This window comes from Oryza brachyantha, chromosome 1, assembly GCF_000231095.2.
Source record: "Oryza brachyantha chromosome 1, ObraRS2, whole genome shotgun sequence".
NCBI lineage: Eukaryota > Viridiplantae > Streptophyta > Magnoliopsida > Poales > Poaceae > Oryza > Oryza brachyantha.
Window position 1 is genome coordinate 27,300,042 of NC_023163.2, and position 21,265 is coordinate 27,321,306.

The following is a 21,265-nucleotide window of genomic DNA, read 5'->3' on the forward strand; positions in this document are numbered from 1 at the left end:
TTGGCGGCGAGCGCGCCTCGCGTGTGTGAAACGGAGGTAGAAGAAGCTGAAACGAGCACATGGGGTGGGGGGAGGGAAACACTGGTGGCGGGAGCCGGGAGGTTGGCGCGCGCGGGCGCCGCAGCCAGCGCCTAGCGAATTACAAATTCGCGGACGACGAAGACGACGCCGACGCGGCGCGCGCGCCTCGTTCTCCTCCTCGGCGACCGCTCCCGCGGCAGCGGCGTCCGCCCGCGCTCGTGCGCGCGCGTGCACGGTGGAAAGGCGCGGGCAGAAACGGAGCACGCAGGGGGGGAGGAGAACGTGATCGAGATCGTGAGAAATCGCAAACTTTGAGGCGCTTAGTAGTGACAGCGGAAGCAAGACGGGATTTTGCCATACTGCTCGAGAGGGAGGCTGTGATTGTGATAATGACGAGTCGTACAACGAACGAACAGTCTCCCAGAAAGAACAGTTATCGCATCATTGCGTCACACGAAGAAAGCGAGATTTGTTGTTCCGGTGAGCCCCACAATTCCCACATCAGATAATACTGGTAGTGCTCCATGATCGATGCTTCATTTTAAAATCACCATTCCTGACGAGCTCCTACATGAGTGCAGGTGCAGGCGCTATCTAGGTTTGGCCCATGCTAAGGTGGCGAGTGCCGACGAGCAGACAGCGTCGAAGCAACAGTAGAATAGCGCCGCGGCATGTCGTGACATCGAGAAAGAAAACAGTATAATCCCGTAGCTGCAGGAATCCAAGGGTGTGGTTATCGCGTCATCCCAGGCAAAGTGGCCATTCCAATTTCATGGGTGGCAGAACATGCTCAACGCTGCCTGCAACCGCAGCAACAAAAATTTGCAGTACCCTCCATATCATGTTTCTGTAAACTTCTGCCATTTATAACTAACTAAACTACTGGAACTGACTCTCAAAATTCAGCAACGTCGACAAAGCCGACCACACATCGAAAGGCCTATCGATTTTAGCTCGCCAGGTCCGATTCAGGCTCGAGTCCCTGACGATTGACGAACCATCATCTGTGCGTAGGTAGAACTCGGCGTGCTCCTGTTCAGGCAAGCACCACAAAAGTAGCCCGAAAAAAGTTAACTTATAATAGCAGCATGGAAGTATGCGTTGCCGCCATTTTAAGTTGGTTCGAACTAAAGCAGGCGGGCGTGAGGAGGCCGCGGAATCATACCTTCACGGCGACAATGACGAGCGCGGCGCCTTTCTGACGGGACTCGTGCAAGAGCTGCCGCGCCGCCTCCGCGGTCACCGACGGCACCACCTGCGGCAAGGCCTTCTCCGCTGCACACCACGCGCACAACATATTCACGCAGCGTTAGATTCACGTTTCATCATTTATCTTATTTAAAAATTATATAGTTATTAATTATTTTATTATAATATGATTTATTATTATAGGAACCTAAGTATGTCTTATAATTTTACATATTTGAATATAAATTTTGAATAATACGAACGGTCAAACGTAGATTTAAAAGTCAACGGTATCATATAAAAGAAATATGGAGGGAGTATTAATTTCGTTCTAAAATAGAAGACATATTTTATTTTGTTAGGGTAATACTTTGATCACCTATTACTCTTTTAATAAATCACTTATGTGAAACAAAAGTTTAATAGTAAGAAACTACATTGAGCATGATTCTAACAACATCAATTTTATATAAAATAATTAAATTCTAATACAGTAATCATTTGTTAAACCATTATCCTGACAAAACAGGATACACTCTATGTTTTGAAATTGATGGATTTACAGAGGGTGATCATTTGGCTTTTTAGATAGAAAAAGCTAAACAACATAAATAAAAAATAATTTGTAAATAATTTTTTTTATATATGTGTTCTTAGTGATCTAAAAGCAGGCATTGAGAATAAATTGTGATGAAAAATTCTAAAATTAACTCTAAATTTATTGTTAAAAATCTAAATATCGAATTATAAGCATAAACAAAAGCGAAAAGATCATAGCAATAGCCTTCTTTTTGCTAGTGTGGGAAGAAGAGAGGTTGTGGTGTGGCTGCGTACCCAGCTTCGATTTTTTTTATTTTTTAAATTTTTTAAGAAATAATTTTATTACTAAACCTCCGAAGAAAATATTTGTAAAACTGAGTGTGGCAGTCTTGCTACACCCTTCTCAATGGCCTAGTAATGCTGACACGCCACCGATAATAGCGTGGTAAGCCAACCGGTGGTGTGGTCAAAAGGTTTATACGATAGTTTAGTAATAAAATTATTTCTTAAAAAGATTTAAAAAATAAAAAAAATTCCCCAGCTTCTCGCCTTCTCGGTGTGGCGGGCGTCGTCTATGAGCAGAACTTTGTAGCTGTCACTGCTTCCAGAATCCAGAGCCCCTCCTGTCCCTCTGGCCTCATCCTTCCCTTGTCCCCTCCTGTGTCTTATACAATTGCAAAAGCAGCGAGTGTAAACAACGCTGCAGTCTGCAGACAAGTGGCAAATCTCTCTGCAATGCACAGGATGCAGAACTGCTGACGTGTATCGAGCGCGATAACCGATCACCTTCTTGTGTCACGGGGAGCGGCGTGTCGAGCTGGGACTGGTCGAAGACCGGCGGCCGTTCCAGCAGCGCGCCGCCGCCTTCCTTCTCTGGTGGCCGGCTCTTTGGTCCACGGTGACGTTCCTCCTGGAGACCGGAGCGCACCGCACGCAGCTGCTCTGCTACCACTGGTGGCCATGGCAGCTGCAGACGCTGTCATGTCGGAGATCGGAGATCTAATCGCGTTTGAGCGTTTTGATGCGGCAAGAGTTCTCTCTTTTCGCTTGAGGCAGTCTGGCAATGGAGAAGAAGAGAGGCGCGCATGATTCAAGCTTGTTCTTGTGGCGATGGTGTGGTTTGATTTTTATTCAGGGCTCAGCGAAGTAAGCGCCAAAAAAGATTTTGTCGTTTGCCTGGGCACTGTCCATCTGTATTGCTTTTCCTCTCGTCTCTCGAGAATAACCAAGCAGGTATCCACGGTCCAGGGATCGTAAAATGCAACTATGCGCAGCTATGCAAGAGCATCTAGAAAGTAAATTGCATGCATGGCTGATGGTGATGGCCACACGTTTGCCACGATTATGATTTTTCACGCGCCACATGCTTTGCCTGCCTGCCCATGGACGGAGTCGAATTTAGATGGTGATGGAATGTTCCAGAAACCATAGTCCGTTATCACCAAACACCAGTAAAGATCCAGAACCAAGAATAATGAAGCTGTTCTTTTTTCTCATCAAAACCAGAAAAATGCATGAGAAAGCAAATGCAAATACCGAGAACTCTCTCCGTTTCATGTTATTGTAATAAATTTTGATTAGAGCATTTTTCCTATCCTTAATATACCACTGTTTTCTACGTAAAATTTGGTATCTTTTGATACCTCTAATATCTAATGTACCAAGAAATACCAAATTTTACGTAGAAAACAGTAGTATCTCATGTTACTTTCTTAAGAATGGAAAGATTGTTCTTTTAATTATGTCTAGATTTATCTATTGATCAATATATATTATTTGAGCTTTTTTATCATCTTAAAAGGGTAACTCAATGTATCATACTAAAAGTATGGTAGCTGAAGATACATTATACCTTGAGATAAAAAAATGTATACTAAAATTCTTGGTAACTTGAAGTACTTTTTAAGGATGATTAAAAAACTCATATTATTTATATATGGGCCTAGATTTATTAGATTTTATATGAATTTAGTTAATGCTAAAAAGTTTTATATTCTGAAACGGAAGTAGTATATTATAAGATGTTTTGATCTTATCTAGATTTATTGATGGATCAATTAATATATTTAATACATGTGTCAGATTAATTAATATTTATCTATATATAAATTTAGAGACGTCTGTAACATATGAAATCATATACTAGTAGTAAGTAATAGCAGACAAAATGTCAAAACACCGGCGGTTGCCCCTGGTTAAGTCCGTCTCCGTCACGGAAAGACACAACAGCAGCGTACTGCAAAGTGAACGGATAAAACACTTCGTATTTTTATATTTCATTCTTCAAAAAAAAAGTTTAAACATTCCAGTAAAACCATAACTTAGGGGTATTATTTCACGGTGTAAAAGAAAAACAGAAATGTATTACGTATACCACATGTTTGTCCATGTTGTAACAGCTCAAGGACCTGCCTGAGCAATGAGCATGGCAGAAAATCAGAAGCTCATATGTACTGCAAATCTGCGCAATTACTTTACTGGAACAAACTAACATTAAGTGGGGCGTCAAACCACTTGGTAATTACCAGTAACCAATCGATTCCTCTGTGAAAACTTTGGTGGGCTACCTTCCCTCAGCGCACGGATGGCAGTTACCTGAAAAGAATTTGCAACGCAAGAACATAAATTCAACTGGACAAACACCCAATGCAGAACAGGGTTCGCGTTAACCGGGCCCTCCGTGGAGAGTCGGCTTCGGCAAGCCGCGATAACTGAATTTAAATTTGAGATTTAAAAATTTTGAGGAAATTTTGAAAAATATATGTGTTGTATAGGTTGATATATATTATGGTTTTGTCAAAAAAATTAATGAAAAAAGTGCATTTCCGGCGTAATTAAAAATCATAACCGAGAATTTCAGGAAAAAAATTAAAAATAGCCTATTGCAAATAATATTTCGTAGGAAGACAATTAAGAATATTCTGTTATTGAGTCATTATTAATACGCACTAGACACCAGGGTACATAATGTTGAAATACAAATATACAAAATATACAACGATGGATATAGGGAAAATATGTATGGAGGAAAATTATATGTGCATGTTAGTACATGCATACATAATAGTTTTGTTCGTAATAATGGATAGTAGGTATAGTTGTTACACATCAATTAAAATGAAATTGTTGTTACTGATGTGAATTATTTGTTGAAGGGTGATATAACTGTATATGCTTGTGTGTTGTAATGTTAAGAATTTAGAAAAGGTCATATAAAATTTTTCTTGTTTTCCCTATAACATGTCCTAAATGTCACAAATATAGTTACAAAATATTTTTTCTATTTTTCTTGTATTTTTTCAGATTTTTTAAAGTTTTTTTAATTTGATATCTCACATATTTTATTGTTTGTAAATCTTCTTCTTCCTACGGTTTTCTCACGGTAATCGCGGTTTCGGCTACGAAAACCGCGCGGTAAAACACCGTTTCTGCTGTTCTCATGCATTATTCCAACAAGCATTAGCCGAGGTTCCCGTGTGAAACCACGCGAGAACCGCGGTTACCACGCGGGTTTTAAATTCAAATTTTGGGTTTTCAAGTTCATTGCGGTTTTTGAGACTTCCGCGGTTACCGCACGGTAACCGGAGGTCCGCGGCGCCGTGACATGGATGGCACGGACGGTAAGGTGAACCTGATGCAGACAGTTTTATGGACCAAGCCAAAGCTGAACGGTATGCTATTTTCCTCAATGTTTTGAGGGTTGCAGTGTCATAATGCAAGCAGTTGAAAAAATATATTTCTGGATTATAACTGTCGTTCCTGAAAGGTTTGTTTTAGAACACCATTATTGATTCTTCTATATACCATTCTTCTATGGAATAGTGGAGAACTGAAGATATCTGGAGCTAGATATTGCTGAATATTTGTACCTTTTTTTTGTACGTAATGAATATTTGTATCTTTAGATGCAAGAAGTAATTTATAACCTAAAAAACTAGCAAAAGTACCGCAACTACTTGGTGAAATATACTATAAGCGGGTGGTCAGGTGCTAGCAACCTTTCCCAGCACCAAAACCAGCATAACTGAAAGACCTAATGCATCGAAAGGAATCTAATCCGCAGACTACAGATCGAGAATGGTGTTCAAGAACAAACATACAAAGTTTTCAGCAGAAATTCAAAACAGAATACAAAAAATCATCATGATGAAAGACACCACGTAAAAACTTCATGTACAATAGCTGTAAAATCAAGCAGTTTTCAACTCAGCGAAAAACTAGTAAAATTGATGTGAAAAGAGTAAAATGCACATGAAAAGTTCAATTCTCCCAAGATATTTTGAAGTGTCTGGTTCTGTTGAATTGCTTTGTATGGGTGCATAAAAGTATCGTTCGTTCAATAATCAGGAAACTATGGTAAAGGAAAATTGGCAAGCATGCATGTATTACATACTGAGATATATAACCAACCTTCAAACCACTAAATGTATTTGATGCAGAAAATCCAATGGCTATCGGGAAGAATGATGATGGATCAGCTGCAGGGACAGTGAACTCCAAAGAACCACTTCAAATGAAACAAGAACGAATGTTAGCACATCACCATGGAGGGAGAATTGTGCAATACTACAAAAGTATAATATTGAGAAAAAACATGCTCTTGTACCTGCGGTTTGATTGATCAACAAGAATAATGGACCACTCCAACACTGAGTTTCTTGAGTCATACCTGGATGTAAAGACAAGAAAACAATAAATAAGTTTATAAATGAAGAATAATGAAGGTATGCAGCTAAAGACCAAGCTTGGAAGGTGATCAAGAGAAACTTCCATCCAAAAAATCATTTTCAAAGAAAAACATGAGCTACATCACTAGTTATTCTAGTAAAACTCTACTTGTATTATCATGTGAGATGCAACATGAGACAACAAGCCAGTCAATTTGCATATTACTATTTGTTAACATAAACACCATGACTTGTGCCATTCATGTCCAAGAATAACAATTGACATGCAATGTTAAACTTCAAAATAACAATCAATAGTATTATGCATGGTACCAGAGTAGTCTGAGTAGACTAAGACTAGGGCTAAGAAACATTACTTCCATTCTCCGTCTATTTGCCTAACACCTGGAGCCTCCCTAAGTGCGGGGAGAGGGATAGAGATGACAACGTTGTGCAAATCAAACATCTCCGAAGCTTCATATTCAATGTTCACATAGGTATCATTTCCGGACACTGAAGGCCAACAGTTCACTGCAATTGGCAAAACCAGGTTATACATGTGCAACTTAGCAAACAACTTAAAGCAAACTCCTGCTTGGGGAGTTTTACCTGCCAATGGAAGAGATGACTCGTCCAACTCCTGGATTCTCCATTTCACCAACGGTGTTTCATTTTGACCACTGGGGAAAGGTCTGTTTGGATCTTTTGCCCCCACAATTTGCTGACTGTTGAATAACTCTTTGTTGATATTAGGATGTGTCTTGAAGCTAAGTCCAGGTAAATCTTGGTTCTCAATCTGTAGTTCACACCAAATATATGAACATTTAGTAACTCCTGATTAGTATTAAACATAAAAGATAGATATTATTACTCAGAAGGGTTTTGCAGGTAAGGTGATTCCTACACATGTGTTGTGCAACAACACTTGATAAAGTAAATATTAACTTGCCGATGTCAGGAAATCCCATAGTTCTATAGAAAAGGCTAGTATAATCTAATTAGGAACAAACAAGAGGAGAAGCTCGACTACTATCCACTAAGAGAATTCGACAATCTACATTCAGACCAAAAGGTCTGATCTATGAAAAGCAGTGAGGAAGCAGAACAACAATCCTCAAGAGCTGGTTATGATGGTCTACGGATAAGCCAACCAGACATTGATAGAGTAATAGTTTCAACGATATTCAGAAATGGGGTTTGAGTTGTATAAAGCTGTGCAGTTGTGTCTTAGTGAATACATGCAAGCAGAAGCTTCAAGCAATTCATTAAAAATGTAATAGATTGTGTCCATTCCAAACAAGAGTCTAATCAGACTCTAAAAGATCCAGATACCAAATATAGAGAATAACCTGTAACTGAACAAAACCATCAGTGTCATTCAGAATTTGGAGAGCAAGGGTTCCTTGAATATCAAAATTGCTGACTCCCCCATCCCTTTTAACGGTGACATTGAGTTTCTCTTCAACTGTCACTGTGATAGGATCGTTTGGCGGAATATATGATGACCTTGATTGAATTGCACTTGGTTGAGTGTCCTCCAAAATGACTTCTCCTTCAGCTTTCAAGGACTCTAGGAACTGATTTGTCTTCTGTGCTTTACTTAATTTCATACCACCAGGAACTTTAGTTGAAGCAGAAGCAGAAGCAGAAGCAGGAGCAGGGGCGGATGGGCGGCCTGTACATATGCCAGCAGTCAAGATAAAACATCCAATAATAACCATGCCACCAACCAGTTATGCTGATTATTTTCTGGCATGTCAAAACTGACAGACCTAAGTGCTAAAAAAATTCTACATCAGTTGAAGCAGAATACTGTCTCATATAAGGAAAAATGTCTGGAACTCAGGATCAAGATTCGCAAGTAGAATCCATTTTATTTCACAAGGTCAAATCATAGGAGTATCAAAATATAATTTAAAATATATAACTGGTGAAATCCTCTCTTATGCCGCATAGATGATTCTCTCCCTAAATCATTAGGTGTTTGTATCAACAGGCTAAAAGAACTGCCATAGATACAATATTTAGTACTCCCTCTCCCTCCAGTTTGTAAATAAAACTTTGACCAGTATTTTCTATTACAATTTATACTCCTTTAAAAGACTCTAGCGGTGGTGGTAAGTGGTGAATCTGCCACCAACCACCAGCTGTCATGTGGGGCAGTGTGGCTGTGAATCTACTACCGCCTAGTCCCACTATCAGCTGACATGTGGGGGCAGTAAACTTTATGTACAATGTTCTCCATTCCCAAAGCTATGGAATACAAAAAGGAAAAAGCAATTAAATTACTCTTGCAAAGCATGGGCATTTAGCTAGTATATATAGAAATATCAACAAATATATGATTTTGTTGAAGAACTTTTCAATATTAATCTATAGTCCTATACATATGATCTCCATTTCTGAAGCATTTTTTTGAAATCTATTCATAATCAAAGTTCTAAAAGTTTGACATCAGTATTGTCCAAAACTAAACTACAGATATTATGGAACTGAGGGAGTACTAGTTTTGGTACCGTGCTCAGCGAAATGTACTATTACAGGACTCCAGAAAGAAATGCTAAACAATGTTTGAGTACAAACCTTTGGCCTTGTGTGTGAAGGAGTCTATATCACCAAATATAGGATCGCCACCTGGACCACCACCTCTAATGCCTATGTCACTGAAGCTGTTTGGAGTTCTCAAGGGTCCAAACCCTCCCTTGTCAGGCTTCCCTCTATCAGTCTGCATATTTCAACAGATTACCAAGTACCAACTTATATATTGAAAAATAATGCTATGTGGTTACTGTTCACTACCATTGACTTCAACATTATTTTTTAAATGTAATTCCGCATATATTTTCCTATTTATCTGTAGCTATATTTTGCAATGTTTAAGATCTATGGTCCCATGTGATAGGCTGAGACTTAAAATGGACCCCACCTACACTGAACCAAATAACTGCATGTTTTGTGTTTTGAGTACAGGTACTGCAAACCTTGCTTTTCTCAATCTCAGTAACTCTTCTCCTCATGATATCCTTAGTTTCATTTATTTTGCTTTGCATAACCAGCTTGTGAAGCTTTTCTTCGTTGCTCTCCATTTCACAATATTGTTTAACTTGTGCAACAGTTACATTTTCTTTGTTTCCAAGAGAAATGGCCTCAATAAAGGCAAACAGAAGTTCAAATGCTGCCTTAGAGACACCATCCTCATCCAAGGAGGGCGCATATTCAGGTACCTTTGTAGATGTTCAAGGAAACCACTGCACTGAATTGGAATGCAAAAAATGCAAACAACATAGCTATGTCGTAAGAAAACAATAAATAGGGGTTATCTGGTGAGTGATGACTGCTACGTTGATATTTAATCCAAAGTGAAGTTGTGCTGCCATTGCAGTTCATGTTGGTCTTCTTCCATTTGCCAAGAAGAACATAAGTTCAAATTTTTCATTTTGATAAACTATTTAATATCGAGTCACAGACCTAACATAGCTACAACTTTTTAAGTAGAAATTTAGCTTTTGAGAAGAAATATAGCAAAACTGATAATAGGATACAAGCTTGGAGAGTAGCCTTAGAGTATCCAGATCTTCAAGAATGTTACTCTGCTTATTTGTGATGAGAAGAAGATATAGTGATTCAATTGGTTGATAGACATAACGAACATTTTCAGTCTCAACATACGTATGTTGCTTTCCACTTCCAACCAACTTCGGAAATGCTGCAAGCAGTCCCTCAATCCTTATCCGAGACATGTCAACAAATTGTCTTGACACAAGTGCTGCAATTAGTAAATGACATTTTTATCTTAACATCAAATAAGATAAATAGAATTATATGTGTAAATAGTAATGTAACTACAAAATGCAGAAAATCTAAAGACCAAAACTTGTGTATATGCTATTTTAGTGCTGTTATTTGGACAGCATTTGTATACTCGTGTATAAGAAAAGGATGTTAATTGCTCCTACTAGCAAAATTATACTGCATTATTTTGGACTAAGAGCTAATATAAGAGGGCATCCCTTTAGAGAATTGTGAATCTAACAAGTTAACTGTTCAAGACAGTTGTGAACCAAATAAGTCAATAATAATACTAGTTAAAGCAAATTTTCAACAAACTCACCTTTTCCAGACTTTGATATAATAGACGCTGCAAGAACCACCTATATTTATAAAAAAGAAACAATCATTGTTCACAATAGAGCACACAAATGCAACTATATAAAATGAACCATGAATAATGCACATTCCTTTGTTGTGATACCCTTACTACATGTTTTTCAGTAAATCAGTTTACAGCATGGAGAACATAATAACATTGCAAATCAAATTTGGATAAATCAGCCATACCATTTTCAATGGCCTTTTCAGTTCCACGAATTACCAAATCAAGTCAACAAGATGTAGATCTGCAAGACAGAAAGTAATGAGTTCCAAAGCAAACAATCCATGTGAGACAACTGAACAAAATAAATCTGTGAACACTGCAGATACATAACCATTGAGAACATAGATAATTAGTTCATCAAGAAGTACAGTGTTTTTATTCTTTTGTGTCACATATAGAAAAGAATTTAACTTTAATTATAACCAAACTACCAAATGATGCTAAGGTTGTTGTGATGCATAAACTAGAAAATAAAGATCAGCACATGTGAATTGCATCAAAAGTTCAAGAGACAATTGAGGCCATTCAAAAGTTACTAAAATGCAATAACAAGGCCAAAAAAATGCATGAAGGTAGTGACCATCTTGAACATAGATGAAAAAATCAGACATATTTGGGAATAATGGTTATTAGAAATTTTGTATAGCACAACTTGCTGATAATGGATATGCATCGATCAGAATACCACTAGCCATTACTTCATTCGATGTGATGAAAAATGCAGACCACCATTCACAACATACAAACCCACGTAAAAGAAAAATATGATATGAAATGCCTAATTGAAGCAACGTAAGACTTAAGCAGAACGTAGGTATATCCAGAGATCCAGACACACAAAGTACTGAATCACAGCAGAAAATTTCTCAACCAAACTGAGTGGCATGCAACGTTACTCTAAAGAATGCACACGACCCTCACACTCCACGCACAAGCCGCCCCATCCACACAAACGGACACGCAGCGGCGCACAGCCTAAAACTCCTAAGCAATTCAGAGCCGCTACGACGAACTCGTGCAAACCCCACCGGCATTCACAACCGAGCCACCCGCCCGCCCGCCCGCGAGATTCCGATTGGCAAACGCACCCAGAAAAAAAAAACAACCCGACGCCCTGCGGATCTGGCACCCACCCGTCTGCGGCGCGTCGATCGCAGATGACACGAGTCCTGATCAGATCCTCGTGCCCCGGAGGTATCCGCGCGCAAGGCAGAGAGAAAAGCAAACCAAACCCTAGGGAGCCGCCCGGCTCAGGGAGAAGAGGCCCAGGATGAAGAGAAGGCGGGGGTTCGCGAAAAGGGAGTCCGTCCGGTGAGGCACCGCGCGCGCGCGCGTACCTCAGATCCGCGACCGCGAGGGAAGGGAGGAGCCGAGGACGACGACGCAGTGAGCTCCGCCGGGAGGGTTCGCGCGGTCGCGGGTCGGGCCATTTATTGGTCGAGCCGGGCCGTGTTCTCTTCCCGGCTGCCTGGTCCTCGCGAGAGCCGGGAAAGTGGAGTACTCCATTCAAGTACAAGCCTTTCAAGGCCTAGCAACCATCGCAAGTCCGGTTGAGCCCAATAACTGTTAAATATGGGCCTTGGGCTGGATCTAGGCTCGGTGACATGAGGCCGAATCTAAGGTTGTGTTCTTTTGCTTAGATGTTTTTTTAGTTTTCGCGTGTATAATTCTTGAACGTTTAAATAGTGTATTTTTTGTAAAAATATAAATAATTTAATTGCTTCATATTTCTAAAGAAGATTTTTAGATTTTTTAAATTTTTAATAGTTAATTTTATTATTTATACAATAAAATATATATCACAAAAATCACTTGATCATTCATTGTTCATCTAAAAAAGAACACAGTTTAATTACTCCATAGTATTTTTAACGTACACCACGTATATCAACACAAAGCTATAAACACCATAATACTCTTTTCTTTTTCAAATCTCAATACACATGTTTTATACTTTTTTAAATTCCAATGGATTTGTTCCCCAATTTACCAAACTCCAATACAGTTGTTGCTTTAAAAATGAAGTCTTCTGTGGACAAATAAGGAGAGCCAAAAGTGTCAAAATAAGTACTACGGTACTAGTACTCTCTTATTTTTAATATGTTAATATTTAAGGCAGAAAACTTTTGAACCTAGGTTTAATCGTTTATCTTATTTCAATATATATATATATATATATATATATATATATATATATAGGAAGCCTCTATCCTACTATCAGGTGTAGCTACTCCCTTTCCTACTATCAGGTGTAGCTACTCCCTTCACGTCTAAGGTACAAAAACACCTCTATACATAGTTCTTCTCTCTTCCAACAGAAAGTACAAACTCTATACATGTAGTTGTATCATTAACATGAGATTTAACAGTATCTATACTTTCTATTGGGTGGGAGCAGAAACAGTTATGAAAATGTTTTTCATTATGGATGTGCAGGGAGTAGCTATACCTGTTAGTAGGATCTAATTTTCATATATATATATATATATATATATATATATATATATATATATAATTATATATATATATATTATTACTTCTATTGCGATTTGCCCAAGTTATATTTTTGTAAATTTTTGTAAAAGAATTAACAAGACAAATAAATGATTAAACATGCCTAAAGGTCAATGGTATTAAATACTAAAAAGGAAGTTAGTATCATGTTTATGCTGGTTTCAGAAGGGGGAAGAAAAACCTCTGAGAAGAATGGTGTTTTCAGCGAAGCAAGACATTGTTGTTTGGACAACTGATTCAGTGCATGTGTATGCTCTCTAGTTTAGTCAGCCACCGATGCTACTATCAACCAAATAATCAGCGTCCCTGAATGGCTGGATATGTATTGATAGGGGAGCAGAGATGTTCGGCTGTGGTACCAAAACCAGCTGAATATAGTGTCCTTACAAAGCATCCAACTGAACTGTTACGGCGCGTGTAAGCAATGTGTCTGTCGGTTCGGTTGAGTTACAGTGTTTGGAGTACCAGCCAAGCAAGCATGATTGCAAGAGCACGCGCATGCCGATCGTTGGCAATCCAGCATTCTGAATCCTGAATTCCTGATTGCCGGACTTACCTTTTGTTAACACTGTTAACAGGTGTTACCAAAGCATTGCGCATTTTGTCGTTTCACAGACATATTTTATGCTCAAATTCATAGCAATTGAATATGTCACGCATAATTCTAAGTTTCTATAGGGATGTAGTAAAAACAGATATTAGTCTGCGTTATCTGGACCTCTGTCCTCCTTTGAATGCAAATTTGAAACAGTGTCGTGTTCTTTCTTCTTGTGCGCAATGAGTCCCTCTTAATTAATCTGGCTACTTCATTTCAGATTCACGGAAGCATAGTCCACCGTGGAGTATAATCTTGTAATAATGTTATGTACAAACGCAAAACTAAATTGTCAATTGGCACAAAGTCAGCCCACAAGCATAGTGCAATTAAGATCTAGTGTTCTCTGGAAACGAATACAGGGTTAGCAAGGTTCATCATCCAAAGTTTTGCCATTACAAGATCGAACAATCGCATTTTTCTGTGTATGTGCATCCATCAAGTGAATTTCAAACTCGCATATTCTCAACGCACCGGTAAAAGGCAAACTTTTAGTACAAACTGTAAGCAGTAAAAGAACTGGAATTACAATTCCGTAGTTTCCATAGCCAACTGGTTCAGCACATCCAAAGCATACATCATAATCAGACAAACCCATGTCATACAAGTTACAATTAATAGGTCAACCCATATATGGAGTATTGTACATTGAAAGAGAGGCGCGCACAAATATTAGAAACACACCTTCATTTTTTTTTTCACCGCTTCATTTTCTTTTTCCTACTCTTCAACATCACACAACAATCATCAGGAAAACAAACTGCCTGTGAACAGTTAGAATTGTCTCAAATCAACCCTGGCAAATCATACATTTTCACGGAGGGTTCAACCTCTAACTCCTTGAGAATGCAATCTAAATTAGAAAATACACAAAGGAAGAAAAGCAACCTAACGACAACAAGCTCCGATGTTCATATGACTGAATCCTGAAACCGGAACATCATTCAGTGAGGCAGGATCCACTCTAGGAGGGTCTGAATGGCGCCTCCCTCTTTCCATTAGCTTATCTGCAGGCTCACCATTTGGTTTCTCTGCAACTGGGAAGGATAAGCGCTTCTTTATTGAAGAATGGACCAGGGGTACTCTCTCAGGAACCTCAAACCTGTCGGTCAATAGACTGCGGTACCGAGACTTTGCCCTTGCAGATTCTGTGGACTGCATGTAGCTGGGGAGAGCCGGTGTGCTTGTTAGGCTAGCATCATCCCGAACAGAGGCACCACCTGTGCTCTGCCTCCTTGGGCGTTCAGAGCGTATGCTTGTGATGCTCCTCAAGTCATCCTCCTTATATAGCCAGCTATCACGTGGACTTGCTGGTCTGATCTTTCCAGTAACTGAGGGGGCCCTCGATGGTGGAGTTGATGGTGATTGTCGGCTTGGTGGACGGCTTGACTTGTTTGGTGTTGCAGGTCTCTGGATTGAGATGGCACGGGGTACATAAGTACGAGAAGCGCTAGTGCTGGGATTCTTTGTCAGATAATGATCCTTAGGTTCCTTATCTGACACCATTCGGCTCTCCCAAGGCCTCGATGTCATCCAGCGTTCCATCCAGCTCCAGCCCCAGTTAGGATTCCCTTGGTCCGTGAAGGTAGGTGCTACATTTCGGCCGGAGTTCTTCCACTGCTTCAGATGAAACAGGAAAGGAACATCTTTTAGTAAGATATACAATTACGTCTATTGAGATATCAGTTAAACCTACAACAGGTAAGAATGAAGGAAATGACAAGAAAAACGAGGAATTCAAAGAAGAAATTTGCCTGGTGAGAAAATGCATAGGCAAGAGCTCTTTCCCGCCTCAACGCAGCTTCTTGTTTCATCATTAGGCTGGCCTCGACTTGCTCCTTGGACTGATGGCTATGATCCCAATCTTCATCAATCTATAAATGAAGTGTACCAAAGAATTGTTAGAAATCTATCATCAAAATTGGCTCATTCTATTACAGCAAAGAAATCATTACAGATGCATTAACTCTACTGTCATGCAGCTGTAGTTTTTTGACACGGCATCTCTTTTTTATATAAAAAGATGTGGAGACTAGATAACATAGAATGGCTGAAATAGGCCCCATATGCAATTTATGTTTATAGAATACAAACAAGAAAAATAATACTGACAAATGGGTCTAGGATCTTTGAAGGATTATAGGGTGCTCACCTTCATTTTCTCAAGTTCCCTTTGATGCTTTAATTGTTGCTGCCTTTGAAGAGCCTGTTTTTCTTCCTCCATCTTCACCCTTCTAGAGTATATTTGTGTTTGTACTCTGGTCATAGTTTGTGTGCAATGCAAGGTGTGCGCGGTTTGCCGTTTGACAGCATTTCCATCAACCAGTGACTTCAACCTAACTAGTCCTCTAAGCGCTCGCAGTGCTCTTCTTGCCTGCAATATTAAAAATTGTAAAATTAATAACAGCTTGATGTCACCTAAAAGCAAAATTTAAGAAAAGATGTATAGCGTCAGACAAATGTATGTTTCATGGTGACCAGCAAAACACAACATTGATGGTATTGCCAAAATGGAGAAAGCACAAAATGATGTATCTGACAGACTGACAGCAATTTTGTACCAACCAAATCAGATACCTTGCATAACCTTAATACATAACAGGTTGTTAGATAAAGGGTGCGCTGAACGAATGAATCATAAGATGGCCAAGATGGTGATTCACATAAATAGCAATATAACAACGGCAAATGTCAATAAAGGTAACAATCATACAACTATACAAGTGCAGTTAGTTACCAGATAACCCCTGAAAGCAGTCTGAATCTTGATAGCCGCGAGTTCTTCCTTTGAACTAACAGGCGTTTTCGGCATGGCCGTGGTGACTGTTGTGAGGCGGACCACCTCAGCAGCAGCCTGGGCAGCGACAGCGGCAGCTTCTGCAGCAACAGCAGAGGCCAGGGCAACAGAGTAGGCATGCTTGTTCTGTTCACTGTCAGTTTCGACGGCCTTGACATCTTTGATCTCCTCAGGCTGCGGCTGGATAGGGTGTGTTGCTGCTGGCGGTGGTGGCTGGGGGGGCGGTGCTATAGAGGCAGGCCCCGACACTGTTGAGGTCGAAGGATCAGACTTCTTAGACTTTCCAAAGGGCCATTTCCTCCTGGATCTCGACTTGTCCGCCTTCTCAATCTTCATGTAACCAAAAGACATGTTGAAGAAACGAAAATTTTGATCTAAAGTATAGCAATTCTTTTGAGGAAGCAGATAAGTTTTGGCATACCTTAGCCTCTCTCCCATCTGGATCGGATGAGCTGAAGACTTTTTTGACAGCACTAAACCAGCTTCCTTTCTTACCCATTTTTCTGGTGTTCCTTTACGGTGTCTTCAGCTGAAGCCTAAAAGCATAAGAGCAGACACCAAAGGATCAGCACACGAACGACTGTAAAAGAAAAGCTGAATTACATAGTCACTAGTAAAATTCATTTATATCTTGGCAGAACTCGTAAGCTTGAGATGATCGCGCACACGAAAACATAGTTTTTAGTAATATATGTTCAGATCAGAAGTTATATGAGTGTTATGCTACTGCCTCACCCCAATCAGCCAAGTGTCCACCAGTAAAACAGAAGATTTACTTTTACCAGAAGATCAGTATGGCCACCAAAAATTGACAAGAAAAACAGCACGCCTAAACCAATTGGAGCGTAAAAAAGGGAAGGAATTGAACTCCATGGTTTGGAGCTAGACAATTAACATCAGTAGCCAAACTCCACCACAAATTACAGTACTACTGTTCTCACCCAAAAAAAAAAAAAGAGGCAACTTTGACCACTGAATTATCATAGTTTTCGCATGTTCTCCTTCCGCACTCGATCGATCGGTCAGCAGCAAAAACCTATGAAACCAAAAGGATCAAACACCAACCCGGACTGACTGAACCCCCCACCCGAAAACAAACCCTTGCACCTGAACCTGAACCTGAATCCCATCACAAATGCGCAGCAAAATTAACCCAGATTCACCTGAAGCGAGGCCACGGAAGAACGCAGCCGAGAAGAACGCCACACCGGGACGCAAAACCCCGCAAAAGAAATGAAGAAGAAAAGATACGGTTTTTACAGTGAGAAAGGCGAGCTTTCACCTCAAAGCAACCAACCACCGAAAGCAGCTCACCTTCCTCAACCCTACCGATGAAGGCGCCAAGAACCTAACTTCCCCCGCCTCTGCTCCCCCCTACGGGTCAGATCAAACCAATGACCCCAAGCATCTTGAGGCAGGAAGAGATGGGAAAGGAAAACTCAGGAGACGAGGTAGCTAGCCCAACCTCTTTTTTATTTTTTGTCTCTCACCTTATTATTTTTTTAACTTTCCTCACCCCGTCGTCGAAAGGCGCCGCCGCTTTGGCTTTTTATCGGCAGCACGCAGGATTGATTCGCTCGCCCACCTCTCCAGTAGTCCAGTCTCCCACCCCCACCCCCGACGACGACGACGACCGCCTCCTCCTCCTCACCGCCAGCCGTTACGTGGGCCCCCCCGGCGTCCCCCTGACCGGGGAGGGGACCACCGCGAGCTGCAGCAGCAGCAGCAGCCGCTGGTGGCGACCGGGCCCCGCCGCCGAGGGACGGAGGAGCGTGCAGCGACGAGCCGTTCGTTCCCTCCTCGCCGTCGCTGTCGCGCCTCCCTCTTATGGGAGGCGAGGCCCGGGGAAAGGGAGGGAGGATGACAGGTGGGCCCCACCACGCCGTGCCGGGCGCAGCGGAAAGGACGTTACGTAGCACAGAGCGAAGGCGTTAAAGCCGATCAGCTCGTGTACGCGACGGGGTGGGGTGGCCCACACGTCAGTGACGGTTTTTTCTCTCCGTTGCTGTACGTGCCAGGCCGGCGCCGGCCGTGCGTGCCGTGCCCGTGCATGCCTAACCGATGGCAGGTACGGTACACTAAAACCCAGCCGTGACCCGTAGACCGCCACCCCAAGTATACGTGGCCCCACATGTAATATGGATAGAGCGAGTATTCAGTTTGCGTGGGGGGTGGGCCCGGGGCCCACCTGCTATACCCTACTTGCCGTTAATGCCGTGTTAAATGAGGCGTTTTACGCCTGGATTAAGTACTCCTCCACAGCTCCACTTGTGATGCAAAAACGTTGCGATCTTTTTTGCAGAGCTGGAGGAGAAAAAAAGGCTTGGCTCGGCAGTTTTTACAGACCCGCGTACTCCTCCTCCTCTGGCAATTTGTAACCTTTTGCAGGTTTGCTGTTTGGCATTTGCAGTTGCTACTACAACTTTTTGCAGGTCTTGTTTACCCGCCGTTCTTCTCCCCAAGACCCCAGACTCCCAGAGCCCATGCTCCGAGCGAGAAGGGGAATAGGGGATGGCGGTATAAAAAACAAGGGTGCAAATGGATGCGGATGGCACATCAATCATGTGATTAGAATAGCGTTGGTGTCAGTGACAGTGCAAAGCCGGCGACGAAAATGAGATCCGTTACGAACTGTTCTCATCTTCATTTTTTACTCCTGTATCCATGTGTGCGATGCCAGCCTTTGTGCGGTGTCTTGGATCTTGGTGGGGAGCGGCCGTGGCCTATCCAGGCATCGGTTCGTGGTGCGATCGCACGTGCTGGATGCCAGAATCGGGAAGCCCGTCTCCGGGTTCACCCCCCGGCGCGGCGCGCGGCCGGGAAAACGTCCCCCGCCTTTTTTTTTTTCACCCCGTACCGTACGCGAGCGAAAGGCCCTGCCTTTTTACCTGCTTCCAAGCTGCGACTTTTGATTGCCACAGTCCCTGAGTGCGTGGTGAATTGATTGGTGCCATCTGCGACTCTCGCCGCGCTGCCGCGGCGAAAGATTCATGACAACGTGCTGATCACCGAGGGAGCCAGAGAGGCGATAGCGTTTTCTGTCCAGTCAATGTATGCTATATTGCTAGTGCACTGCTCACATGTCATCTTGAAACAAGTAGAAGTACTATACATGTCTTAAAATCGCAAGTATTTTTAGAATTTCAATATTATTTCATAATATAAGCATTTTTGGTAATACAATAATACTTATCAAATCAATCACTTTTTATTTTTAAATTATTTACATTATATCATTCATCTATCCTTCTGCTCTTACATATTTCTTATTTATTGAGAAGCATGGTAGTCTTTATCTTCATGATCTTAATTCATCTAAATAATCTAAAAATACTTTTATTTTTGGACTTGATGAAGTAGGCTGGAGTAGCAGGAGTATTTGTGTAGTCACTAGTCAGATGGATTAACAAAGGTGGCTAATCATTGGGGGAGAGATTATGGCTCGTAGAATCTTGGCCATGATACAGTTTGCACTTTCCGGTGGAGAGAGTAGTACAGTGATCTGCTACTAGTTGTATATTATATATTCGTATGTATTGAAATATGTACAATGTACTCATCGAGACACTGAGGTACTGCATGGTGGTATGATTCTTTGGTTATTGAACTACAAATCTCTGTGCTACTACTAATCACCTCTGCGATCATGATTCATTCTTGATGATTTGTTCAGTACGGGTGCCGGGCTTCGTTTCTTCAAGCAGAAATTGTAGTAGTACCGTGGGTCGGTGATAAGGCTAAGGCTGTGTTTTTCTTTTTTACCATAATGCTTCGTGTCCGACTGTAGTGTACGATCATGACGCGGACGGAGGACTCAAGACGCCGACAGGGGCAAGCGCCGAGATCGTGTGCGGGTCGGCTACAGTCGTACGTATAGCATCGTTGTTGTTTTCTTAAAAGTTTAGGGCTTAGGTTCATAGGGTGGGTCTAGAGGACTCAGGACAACCCAAAAATATTGGCTCAGGACAGCCCCAAAAAAATTAATCTAAGGTACACATGTATATGGAAAAAGAAAAACTCTTACAAGGAAAAAGTTCTTCCTTAATAATATGTGATAATGATTATTTTATTTATTTTAAACTTGTACTGCATACTGGATATGATATATTTATGGCATTTTAACAAATTTATATAAATTGGACCACCTAAACTTTAAGTGTTGTTTGGTTTATTTCCATAATTTGTCTCATCATACCACAACTTAAGCTAGACAAATTTGATTGAGTTAGACTTTCGTTCAGTTCAGACCATACTTGTGACAATATTTTTTTCATCACTATAAAGGCCCTAAATGTCATTGACTTATAAAAGTGTGACAAGTTTATATATTATAGCTAGAGTGTGGCTTTAAATTTATTGACCACGTGTTAGGTGTGTTAGCTAAAAAGGAATGGTAATCATAAGCAATTTGAGTACATCATCCAAACAAACCTTTGGAATCCTAGATACACAATGGTAGGTTTATTACTTGTTTTCCGTTGCTGTGTTTTTTAAAAGGTAAACGATATATTTTATGCGAAAACTTTTAATATATAAGTTGCTTTAAAAATTAAATAAATTTATTTTTAAGTGTTTTATAGTTAATTCTTAACTAATTATATATTAATCATGTTTCTTATTTTACATGCCATAGAGATAAAGCCTCTGAGTGGAGGAGCAACAACCAAACATACCACACGGCAGTATTATAGAGATGAGGATTGGTTGTCCATGACTGCATAGACATGGTAACAGACCCACAGACCCAAAGAGGAAAGAGATGCAGTGCTCTGCCCTGGTACTCATTT

The 21,265-nt window shown here is 40.9% G+C and overlaps 2 protein-coding genes and 1 pseudogene across 5 annotated transcripts; all 3 read right to left on the reverse strand.

The window, feature by feature from the left end:
* Positions 1 to 758: 758 nt before the first annotated feature.
* LOC102706712 lies at positions 759 to 2,732 on the reverse strand (annotated as a pseudogene).
* Positions 2,733 to 4,092: 1,360 nt separating this feature from the next.
* Positions 4,093 to 11,971, reverse strand: LOC102720190 (coatomer subunit delta-3). Of its 2 annotated transcripts, none has more exons than XM_006644899.3 (12): positions 11,706 to 11,971; positions 10,755 to 10,813; positions 10,528 to 10,567; positions 9,959 to 10,182; positions 9,398 to 9,640; positions 9,000 to 9,141; positions 7,766 to 8,091; positions 7,026 to 7,212; positions 6,794 to 6,947; positions 6,356 to 6,418; positions 6,160 to 6,256; positions 4,093 to 4,344 (listed from the first exon to the last, which is right to left on the reverse strand). In XM_006644899.3, the coding sequence occupies exons 2-12, from the start codon at positions 10,755 to 10,757 to the stop codon at positions 4,255 to 4,257; spliced, it is 1,569 nt and encodes a 522-aa protein (XP_006644962.1). In that variant the 5' UTR covers positions 10,758 to 10,813; positions 11,706 to 11,971; the 3' UTR covers positions 4,093 to 4,254. The 2 variants fall into 2 exon arrangements, with proteins under 2 accessions (XP_006644962.1, XP_006644963.1); XM_006644900.3 differs by having other exon boundaries at positions 11,910 to 11,924.
* Positions 11,972 to 14,262: 2,291 nt separating this feature from the next.
* LOC102720651 (protein IQ-DOMAIN 1-like) lies at positions 14,263 to 18,144 on the reverse strand. Of its 3 annotated transcripts, none has more exons than XM_015843570.2 (6): positions 17,969 to 18,144; positions 16,900 to 17,014; positions 16,419 to 16,808; positions 15,834 to 16,055; positions 15,436 to 15,555; positions 14,263 to 15,298 (listed from the first exon to the last, which is right to left on the reverse strand). In XM_015843570.2, exons 2-6 carry the CDS (start codon positions 16,975 to 16,977, stop codon positions 14,570 to 14,572), a joined length of 1,539 nt encoding a protein of 512 aa, XP_015699056.1. In that variant the 5' UTR covers positions 16,978 to 17,014; positions 17,969 to 18,144; the 3' UTR covers positions 14,263 to 14,569. The 3 variants fall into 3 exon arrangements, with proteins under 3 accessions (XP_015699056.1, XP_006644964.1, XP_006644965.1); XM_006644901.3 differs by having other exon boundaries at positions 17,793 to 18,143; XM_006644902.3 differs by lacking the exon at positions 17,969 to 18,144 and adding an exon at positions 17,642 to 17,734.
* Between the last annotated feature and the right edge of the window lie 3,121 nt (positions 18,145 to 21,265).